The sequence below is a fragment of the Mytilus trossulus genome, chromosome 8 (assembly GCF_036588685.1).
Source record: "Mytilus trossulus isolate FHL-02 chromosome 8, PNRI_Mtr1.1.1.hap1, whole genome shotgun sequence".
NCBI lineage: Eukaryota > Metazoa > Mollusca > Bivalvia > Mytilida > Mytilidae > Mytilus > Mytilus trossulus.
Genome location: NC_086380.1, coordinates 7,944,266 through 7,955,809, shown reverse-complemented (window position 1 = coordinate 7,955,809; position 11,544 = coordinate 7,944,266). Strand labels below are relative to the sequence as shown.

Here is an 11,544-nt window from a genome sequence, read left to right as displayed (position 1 = left end):
TATACTTATACATGTTCTGCACTATTACCAGATTGTAAATTGGTCGGCAAAACATGGTTCAATTCAAGTCACTTGTATAGCATAAAACATTTATTTCTCTCAATGAAAGCATTTTACAACTAACAAGATTATGTTAATAGCCGAAGATGAAAAAGCTTGAACTGATATATAACATTACCAAAAACACATACGATAATGAAAACAGTAAAACGGACTCGGCAGATGCAAGGGTGAACTCGATCACTTTCATTTTATTGCAACCTAATAACCGAGTATACCTATTCGGCCTCTAATTGGCCACGGGTGACAGTGCTACAATTCAAACCGATTTTGACTTCTTCATTTGCAAATTTGTCTCGTGTCGTGCTATACCCTATAATTATCGAAAAGATACCCTGTTACTGAAGTTAACTATAGTTTGTTATTCTATTCAATTCGGTTTATCCCATACGAGAAGGCGTTCCCTTACAATAAAAGAAAAATGTCCCAGCTGTAATCGAGAAAATATTTGGAGATTCAACATTCTGTTATTATTAACATTTTATGAGATTTATAATGTACAGAATTTACTGAATAATGTCACAATATGTATCTAATCATAGTGTTTCCCAATACAGAATAGTTTACATAATATTTTGTGTGTGTTGTTTATGATATGAATGAATAAAATGCAAAAGATTAAAGAAAAACTTACTTTATAATTCAAAACAAACTAGAAACATCCTCCCTACAGAATAAAAAGAAAAAATTGAGTTTGAAAGCACTGTATTAATTCTAAATTCGTCTGAAATCGTGAAATTCTATAAATTGGGATGATGTGTACTATATTTTCATCTTGAAAACGTGTTTTAAACAAATCCCCTTATTTAATTGTTCGTTTAGTTTTTCCTTTTGTTAAGTGTATGATATTTTCCATTGTTCCAGACTGTTCGCTTTCTTGTCTAACATTTCATAAGTCTATAGCTGTTTTATGATCTTTTATCAACATAAATCCAGTATTTTCTTGTCTCTATATAAAAAGGTTATGCATTAACGGAATGAAAGTTGAACAAGGAAAGAGATTATAAATATACATGTACATAAAAGAGATAAAGAATCTTTCCAAAATGAAATATTTTCCTCTTCATAATCGCTCTTGAAATTCTGACGCAACTGCCACAGTAGAAAGTCATACTATAGTTTAATCAGACAGCCCTCAATTTACATGTTCCGAAAGCAGTATCTTTAAACAGTGTGATTTTATACACGTGTATTCTGAACATTTCAGAAGCCAGTCTGTCCATAATTCAGCTAGCTTCCAGAAATTAAGTATTCTTGGCAGAATCATTACAGTTGTTGCTTTTCGTCCGATTCTGTTAATATTCAACGATTCGAAGTGGATTTTATATACTTATTCCGTTTTCCAAATCTTCAAACAGAATGTTCAATATAAGTAAGCTTAATGTACAAGTTACGTACATTACGTCTCGAGTTCTTAAAGAATTATATAAGTCACTTAATTCCCTTGTCAGAAATCCAAAGACAAAATTGTCAAATAAGACAAATGAAAAAAAGACTTCAGTAAGATCAAAGAGACCGTTTTCTCCCGAATGGTTCCGGACAAAACGAATTAAAACCAAATGAATCTTCGGTAATTAAATAGTCATGATATTACTTAAACATGCCAGGGATATTATCAACTAAAACCTATCTATTTCACGGGTAAAGTTGACCTTAAAATTAAAGCAAGCCATTGAAAACCGTAGCCCAAGTTATGCTTAACTGCTTGCCTTTGTAAAACTTGTAAAATCCTACACCTGGCTCGGCTTATCAGCTTAAAACTTTAAAATAAGGTGAAATAATTGTAATATGCACGAAAGGTAAATATAAAAAGGTTCACTAAAAACAATGATATCAGTCAGTTTAAAAGACAGTCAAAATGTTCCACTATGTCAATTAAGTCACCATATAACAACAGAGGTTGTGTATTGAACGATAGTCTATATTATCAAATAGTTTCTTTTATTATTTTGTCAGTAATTGAATATTTCATAAGGAAAAAGAATATGGTTGAAAATTGGTGTCAGTGATATTTTATATTGAAGTTAGGTGCATTATAGAAAGCGTATTTGCCATTCTTGTGCGATTAACTTACAGTCTAATAGTTAATTTAAAATGTATTTGCATGATTATTGAAACATGCTTAAGATTTATGAGCATAAAAAGCAAAACAGGTTATTCAAACTGGATTACTTAATACGAAGATTTCTGGTATAAATCAAACTGTTTTTTGGAAATTGACAGTTCTATAGCAGACCTCTTTGGCATGGTCGACATATCACTACTGTTGATTCAAGCTAAATATTGGATATAAATGGTTGTATGTTTGTGTCGGTAAATTATTTGTTTCCATATTCCATGTGTCTTGGTTGTATGTGTGTGTCGGTAAATTATTTGTTTCCATTTTACAATGTGTCTTGGTTTTGTTTTTGTGTCTGTAAATTATTTGTTTCCATATCCCATGTGTCTTCTTTTATTTTTGTGTCTGTGAATTATTTGTTTCTATTTTCCAATGTGTCTTGGTTGTATTTTTGAGTCAGAAAATTACTTGTTTCCATTTTCCATGAGTCTTGGTTGTATTTTGTGTGGGTAAATTATGTGTTTCCATTTTCCAATGTGTCTTGTTTGTATTTTTGAGTCAGTAAATTATTTGTTTCCATTTTCCATGTGTCTTGGTTGTATTTTTGTGTCTGTAAATTATTATTTTCCATTTACCAATGCGTCTTGGTTGTATTTTTGTGTCTAAACTATTTGTTTTAATTTTTCTGTGTGTCATTTTCGTTGTCCATTATTATATTTTTTCATTTTATAACTAATATTCAGTTACAACGATTGCCTGTGGGCGTTAAGCTATCAACAATCAATCAATCAAATTCAATGATTTTTTAATTTGTTTTGTATTTATATCTTTTTTAATAAATCGATATAAATATGTTTTCTGCTATTTTTATCTTGTTGGTTCACTGTCCCGTTTAGGCACACCTCACATTTCTCTTCGTATGTACAAAAAAATAGAGTCAAAATGCTATAGTTTTCACTGAGGTATAAAGGTTGCATTACGCTCACCTAGGTTTTTGGTTTGGTTCGTGTTGGTCAATCATTAGTGTTTTGTAAATTATCATAAGTGTTATTCCTTTTTCTTTTTGGTTGTATTCGTGATGATTCTCTTTAAATGCACCTTCCTGGTTGATGAATACATTTTTAGACTATGAATATAGTAATAAGGAGATGTGGTATGGGGCATAGCATAGTTCGAGTTCGAATCAATTGATAAGGGCCAAGTCAGAGTTTAACTCAAAATCTTCTTTCGTATATGAAAGTGGCTTGCTAAATAAAATTTGAAAATAAAATAAAGTTTCATTCATTTATTGTTTAGATACATATTGAGAACAAATATTGCACACTGCCCATTTACTAGTAAAGCCCTGAAAAAAATCAATGCCATTAATTGTTTAAACAATGTACACAGAAATAATGTCAGAATCAACTAGAAGAAAGTCTAAGTATATACATCTAAAACGTTAATTTTACTTAAAAAAAACTATTTGATTGACATCAAGATCTTGTATGCTTAATCATAGATATATCTGTGTAATTATTTTAACCCTGTCTTTTTCTATATCACAGCATCAATGTTTTTCATGAGCGTTGTCCGTCCTACTAATGTATAATTGTCACGTGATTACTTCTTGAGCACTTGATCCAAAGATCTATATTTAGAACAACTTAGGTTCTGGAAGTAAGTACATGACAATAAATCGAACACAAGAAAAACAAAAATAAAATAATAATAAATACCCGTCTAAATAAATAAATTAAACAATTAACACAACAATATTATTATTTGTCTGACTCAAGTCTTGATCGGTTTATGCCATATAACATTCTTTCCATACTTCTTATGTCATTGTTTGCACGATTGTTTATACTGTCATATGGGGATGGAATGTTCAAAGAAAGTGGACTTCTACTGTTCGGTGAATGTCGGCTAATTCCGTTCATTCTCGGTGAGATTGACGGAGATGAATCGGATGCGCCACACATTGGATTCCCTGTTGCTGACACTGGAGACGTTGAAGTAACCATTGTTGTTTTTGTCGATGGAAGTGAGTATGGTGTATAACGAGGACTAGAACGTGACGAAAACATAGGTCCAAGATGAGATGGTTGATTCTGTGGTGATGTTGGACTATACGGTGAACTACCGGAAGTAAATGCTGGTTGTAACAGAGACTGGTTTGATAACGACAATGACAAAGGATGTGTTGGTGGTAAATTGTTCATGTCACTATGTCCTTGTGAAAAAAATGGAAGTTGCGAAGAAAATGCTGAATTTCCAGAATTGAATAACATGTGTCCAAGCGGAAACGGAAATGATGAAGGAGATGAGAAGAGTCCATTTGAAGGGTACATAAAAGGGAACATAGCATGCGTTGCTGATGGTTGTACAACTGTTACATTTGGTGCTTTAACTGGTCCTTTTCGACTGTCTTCTGAATCGGAATGATACGAAATTACTGGTGATTTGAGTCGAGATTTTTCTTCACTGATGGAGTCGTCTGAATGTGAATGATCTGCCTCGCTTTCGGATTTATTAGGTGATACGTGGCTAATGTCTGATCTGTCTAATTCATCGTTTGACGACGATGTCAAACTTAGATTTATATCTGCGCGTTGGAATCCTTCTTTGTGTACGGAGTCATCTGATGTATCTAACGATTGTTTCACCCCGAATACATCCGAGTGGATACTATGAGGTATCTTCATATCAATTCCAACTTCCTGTTCGGTTGCAATAATTCCTTTTAGTTCTGTTGCAGATGTTACTTCCGATGAAACGTCGTCAGTTTCGTCGACACATATCTCGTCTTCATCGTCGCTCAGAGTTGTGTCTGCTTTGGTTTGTTCTCGGTCAGATGAAACTAACTGTTGGCTTGATGAACTTGAAATGTGCCTTCTGCAAAAATAAAACAAAAATAATAAGTATTTCAATAAAATAAAAGATATCAGTATAACAAAGAGATAAAACTAAATGAAATATCCTGAATATTATATATAGAAAACAAAAAGCTTAATATAGGTAGAACAAACTTGTACTTTATTTTAAACTTGTAGAAATATACCATTCGTCAATGTTAATGGTAGTTTGTTGCGTTTGGAATTATCCTTTGTATTGCAAATATATACTTACTTTTTCTCTCTCTTTCCAGTTCCGGTTTGATCTCTAAAACCCTTGGCAAATGGATTGTGGTTGATCTTTAACTGCGTTACCTAGAAAACAAAAATAAGATATTATTTATCTAGAATAATTTTATCAATTTTCCAAGCAAGACTCAGAATATATTGATCGAATGCGTAATAAATGTCGCTGGTGAGATATATTTCAACATAGTTTGTTTAATATTTATCAAAGAAAAATCGTGTATCTTTGCCTAGCACTTAGGATGCCGATTTGCAACTGGAGTGCTAGACCAGTCGACAATAATAAACAAAACTCGCTAATTATTCCGTCATTATCATACTTTAGTAGTTTGCAATTAGATCTGTATTTTCATCAAGTAACTGCTATCAGTGACCATCTTTCAATGCAAAATATACAAATCATGAAGATATTGTTTGTTCAGCATCACCTGAATGTTTGAGTATCATTGGTAAGCTCCTTTGGGACATAGATTAAGCTGCTTTGTAAACGCTTCAAATGATCCAGACAATTACCAGGCACGTGCGTGTCATCTTTATGATGTATAGATGGCGCTTTGTAAATAAACTTGTTTTAAAAGTCGCCTTAAAAGCAATAATCTGTTTAAAATAAACTAGTAAACACACCTTTTCATTCTGATACGCTGTCACTGCAATAAAGTGGGTTTCTTTGAACACGTATGTCTGGAACGAGGAGTAAGGAAGCTTCAAAATGTCATTAGCACGGACTAGATGGAAACGAGGCTGGTACTTGTGCATGGAGTTGAGAATAGTCTGTAAAAAAGAAATAACAAAAAATTAAGTTTAATTACAAAAATATAATAGTAAGGACAACAATGTTAAAAAAAAAACCAAACATGATGTTTAATTGCAAAAATATAATAGTAAGGGCGACAATCTAACTATTACTTTAAGTTGTCAAATTTTAAACTTGGTCGGCTTACTTTGTCATTATACGTGACATGTAAAACAAATCTAAGGAATTAATGTAATGAATATATATGATGTGGATCAGTCTGTTTCCGTACGTTTACTCGGGCAGAAAATTAAATAGACAGATGCAAATATGGCGAATAATTATTCTTAAGTTGGCATATTTCTCAATTATACAAGAAATGATATAGTCTAAAGACCCATCACCGATCAAGTCAATCAATTTACATCAAGTGAAAACGACCAGTAATTATTTCGCTTCAATCGTTTTGTATACGAATATTCGTTTAATTAGTTTTGTCAGTAAATCTTTTTGTACTTAGCGGAAGCTCAAACACTAATCCTACAAAAATTGAGCAATAGATCCCGAACCCTGATAGAGAAAACTGACCGACGTGTTGGCTTAAGGAAGACGGCGCCATTTACGCATACGAAAGAATTTTTCTTTATCCGTAAATCAAGTATTTCAACGCCTTAATGAAAAAGGTGTTACACTATTAGAGGAATTAAAGAACAATTATCATACTTATTTGCGAAAGCTAACAGTCTTTATTGTATACAAATTAGGTGCTTATGGAAATTGAGTGAAAATTTTCCCAGTTTTATAGACTATGGAAAAAAAGACTAACACCCCCACTTAGTCTGTACAAATTATCACTAAGGTGATAATGCTCTTAGAAATTCACAATTCCACGTAAAAATGAGCTGTGATTTTTAGCAGATCGTGAGGAAAATGAAAAAAATATCTATTTACATAATAAGCCATATTTATAGCTTATATGAAATTAAATCCTATAATTCTGCAAGTGATTGAAGCGAATGTTTATTGCGTAATATCGTTTTGTTTCAGAAGAATGTATCTTATACAGAAAAATCAGAAGCATATGTCTTACATAATACATGTCATTGTGTTACACGGAGACCATCAAATTAACAAGATTGTTCCAAAACATTGAATAGCTGATCCTTAGCAGAAATACATGAAAACTTGCCGACCTTTGATCTAGAATGAAGCTGATAGATTCTTCCATTTACTTATAATCAAATTGTATGCTTAATTAATTTATTATGCTTTGATAATTTGTGGGGCGTAAGTTTAAAGAAAAGCAGGAGTGAATCTAAGGAATATGTTTAATTAGCAATATTTCTACACTAAATTAGATTATACCTCAATAATAAAAGGTGTACAAGAATTCTCTCTAAGTCAGGGAAAGGTGTGATACCAGATGCCATGAAATTTTATTTCTTTGTATAATTATGAAGATGAAAATCTTTGAAAAAATCGTCAAAAAGGAGCGCTCTTTTTCATAAGTTTCGAAATTTTTCATTAGTTTTAATTTTGTAAGTGAGAAAAATCTTTGAATAAATGGTCTGAAAGAAACTATTTTTGTTTTTAAAGTCCAGAAATTTGTTTCGGAATCTTTTAGAATTATAGAGAGAGAACCCTTAAAATGTGTTAAAACTTACAAAATGATAACTTACGAATCCATGTTTGTCAGATATGTTATTGGTCAGCTTGAGTTTGTGGAAAGAGACAACTTTTTGCATCCATTGCTCGCCAGTGCTTGGAGAATCTGGGTGAATATACATCCTCTTGGGCATCTCTGGGTCAGCTTTTCCTGCTACAACCCATCTACTGTTGTGGAACTTGTATCTACAGTCATCTAAAGGCACGGTGTCCATTAACAAGATGTATTTTGCTCTTTTGTCCAAACCAGATACTCGTACTTTGTATGGTGGAAACATTCGTCTGAAATAAATAAAAATCTTATTTATTATCTTGTATTAATAATAATAGTGAGAGAATATTTCTTATATTAAATGAAATAAATAAATCTACAAGTAAATAAGTTAATTAATAAACAAGTAGATTGATAGAAATATAAAAGAGACAACTATATATAAATAAATATAAAAAAAAGTAAATTAATATGAATATGTTATATTAAAATTTTGTCTTTGGCAATTCGCATTTCAAAGACAAAATTTTAATATAACAAATAGATGAATTATTAAATAAATAAGGAACAGTTGTCAGTATTATGTTATTTAAAAGACTGCATTAATGGAACTTTTACATAGAGAGTGAGGCATATGGAATGTTTTGGTAATTAAAAACATTATTAATTCAAAACTGATGTAGATGTAGTATATTTCTTACATAGTTATATATAATGAACTTTGAGAGGATGAAATTTGATTTAAAAAAATCTACATGAGAACAACAAAAACAAGGAAATGAAATATGTAATGACGGTAGTACTATGTGTTAGTGGTCATATTATATTAAATAATAAGCTTATTAAAAATGTGAAAATCTAATCGAAAGAATTAAAAGTTTTTAATCCGTTTAACCGAAATATAGCTCAGATAAGACAAAGTATGATACATGTATCATTTCCCTGACGAATTTTGACATTATTTTATCATATTTCTATAACTGATACGGATACATTCGGAGGCTGATAGTTGACAAGCTAAGTGCCTTATGTCACAAATTCGGCTAGCTGACACTAATCCTAGTATATGCCGGACAGTCTGGGACCACGTTTATTTAATTTTGTATAAGTAAGGATTAAGTTAGGTCCTGATATAACTGTGAAATTTATACCTATCAATTATTGAATGTTGACAATAAAATTTCAAGGGTCATAATACTAATTATTCAGATTTAAACCAATTGATTGTACTATTAACTTAAACAAACAAATTCATAGAAACAACAAATTTCTTTTTTTATCTTTCTCTTAAATAAACAAGTAAAAAATGAAAATAAAAAAATAATAAAGAAACAACTTCTGTTTTCAAATAATTTAAAAAAAAAAAAACCATCTTTATTTCAATATTTCAACACTTCATATGAAATGTATCTAAACTTTGACAGTGAAATTGAATTGACACTTATATATAAATTTTGACAATATACATTAAACAGTTAAAAGTGTCAGAAATTATTTCTGCTATCAGTATGAAATAAACAGATTTCCCTCGTTTATTTCGTAGACAAAATTTACTGCTATCATCCTGTGTGGCGAGGGGTGTCAGTAGAAAACAAGTCGCCCTGCTGCGGAACTTGCTCTGATATTATCTTTACCGCTCGCGTCTTGTTAACGGGCGACGATTAAATTAAATTTATTGAGACTGAAACTTGCTTCAGATAAGAGATAAACGCTTAACATCTTCCGTAAAATTTTGATAAATACACAGATAAATTTGAATTAGAAAATAATAAAATAAATATAAAATTTTTATTTTATTGTCACGAACTTAAGCGGTACTGATTACGCTAACGAGATGAGGATGTTTTAGTGCAAGACAGATTTGAATAGAAATAACTAACAAATGTACCTGATAAACCATAATAAAAGCTTTTATAATATAAACACTTTAGCATGCAGTTTTTGATTAAAATATATAGCTTTTTATCTTTATTACAGGGAAAATAATAAGAAAACAAAGTTTTAATTAGATTAGAAAAAAAAACTTGTAAAAAGTAGTTTCTTAGCAATCATGAATACCACATTTTCATATTTATTCATAAAATTGAAGAATAGATATACAAAATTATATACAGTATTTTGATTAAGGGAGTATAAAGTATGTTTATTTATTTTCTTCTTTCTATTTTTGTATAAATCATAATAATAACAATAGGCTAATTTCAAATTTACACTTATTTTAGAAAAACGCTAATTTTCTTAAAAATATTAATACGAACCTTCCTGACTTTGTGATGACCATTTCTGTTCCCATACTGTGAAATTGGTCCCACAATTCTTTGCCTTCAAGTTCAACTTTAGGATCGTCATGAATTTCAGACTCTGGTGGGTCCATAGTCCTCATCTGTCTTTGGTGTAGAGGGTGCATTAAATCAGCTGGTGTGAGTGGGGATCTACCCATCGTTCCCATAGCCTGCTGAAGTTTAGGGAGCAGGGATGCGGCATAACCAGGTGATTGCATTGCAATGTTAGATAAATATTGCTGTTGCTGAGCTAGAAGCGCACTATAGTCAGCTGGACGATGCAGAAAAAACGGATTATAAGCCATCGGTAAGTCCGAATTATTTCCCTGATATATCATAATTTGTTAAGTCCAGTGAAAATATGCATAAGTCGTTAAAAAGTTCACTAAGTATGTTTATATATGTATACAGTCCAAATCAAAAATGATTACTGATATAATACTAGATTTGTTACCCCTATATAGGAAGCAAAATTTATCTCACATCAAATCTAAACAATTTCTGAAATATTAGTACGAATCTGCATAATACATTTTCCGTTGATTTGATTGGTTGATATTGTCAGATAAACCAATCAGAACTGAAAAGGGGCGTGTTAATTGAGGTATTGATAAGTTTACCTTCAGGATTAACTGTGAAGGGCAGAACATTGCTTTGTTTTATGTGTCAACACGTTCATTGAATAAAAGAATTGGGTGATTGAGACCACGCCCCCTAATCCATTTACTTACTGAAGTGATTTACTGTTATGATAAGTATATAATTAAATGAAATGATACATCGAGTTTTATCAAGGACATAGATCAAATTCATTTATATCAATTTTCATAGAAAAGTTGCCCTTTCTAATTGTAATTAAATTTATTTTGAATAACATTACTCAAGTGCTATAATTCAATTTTTAATAGAAATTTTTAATTCATATATTTTTGTTTCATAACCTTAAACCTAAAATGAAACAAATTTTAAATGGTCGAAATATGTTTTGTAAATTGTTATCGTATTTTTTTCAAGACAAAACCGATTAACAGAAAAAATGAAGTCAAATTATATGTAAAATAGAAAGAAAACGTTAATAAAAATAAAATGAAAAGGAGACAAAATTCTACCGGGGGAGGAGCTTTGTATAAAAGTTATAAATGTCATTTTTAAAATACTTAGCTGACTTAAGAAAAACAAGTTTAGCACTGGCGCCATGGGCGATAAGAAATAACGCAAATATAAATCTTGGTAGATACACAGTAAAGAGTTATTAAATTCTGTACGAAATCTGTTGATTTTTAATGATGATTTGTATGCTGAAAAATCTTAGAGATGGCCGTTTCTTCGATACACTTATTGGTCGAAATCGTGAATATTGAAATGCGTATTTAGCTACTAATACACAAATATTTAGAATAATATTTTATTTTTTGAAGAAGTGGCTTATTATGGTTAAAAAAACCCGCAAAAAACAATATTTCTGAAACCTTAAAAAAAATATTAGAAAACAAAAACAAAATAGACACATCAATAGTAAATTGCATGTCAATTCATTTATATTTTATTAAAATTAATAAACATGTTTAATTCCAATCGACTGTGACACTTCATTAATTATATTTTTTCAATAATGATATCTTTATAACTTT

At 30.7% G+C, this 11,544-nt stretch overlaps 1 protein-coding gene across 2 annotated transcripts; it reads right to left on the bottom strand.

Moving 5' to 3' along the window:
- Nucleotides 1-3,389: 3,389 nt before the first annotated feature.
- On the bottom strand, nt 3,390-10,390 carry LOC134728221 (T-box transcription factor TBX2-like). 2 transcript variants are annotated; one of them, XM_063592750.1, is made up of 5 exons: nt 9,890-10,390; nt 7,639-7,921; nt 5,866-6,012; nt 5,231-5,310; nt 3,390-4,996 (listed from the first exon to the last, which is right to left on the bottom strand). In XM_063592750.1, exons 1-5 carry the CDS (start codon nt 10,249-10,251, stop codon nt 3,880-3,882), a joined length of 1,989 nt encoding a protein of 662 aa, XP_063448820.1. In that variant the 5' UTR covers nt 10,252-10,390; the 3' UTR covers nt 3,390-3,879. The 2 variants fall into 2 exon arrangements, with proteins under 2 accessions (XP_063448820.1, XP_063448821.1); XM_063592751.1 differs by having other exon boundaries at nt 7,654-7,921.
- Between the last annotated feature and the right edge of the window lie 1,154 nt (nt 10,391-11,544).

What these genes read in the sequence shown, in the direction of transcription:
- LOC134728221 (XM_063592750.1), bottom strand. Translation starts at nt 10,251, where the DNA reads ATGATATATCAGGGAAATAATTCGGACTTACCGATGGCTTATAATCCG. An exon ending in GATTCGTAAGTTATCATTTT is followed by an intron (nt 6,013 to 7,638) that starts GTAAGTTTTAAC and finishes TCTTTTTTACAG; the next exon opens with ACTATTCTCAACTCCATGCA. An exon ending in ACTGGAAAGAGAGAGAAAAA is followed by an intron (nt 4,997 to 5,230) that starts GTAAGTATATAT and finishes TTATTTTTGCAG; the next exon opens with AAGGCACATTTCAAGTTCAT.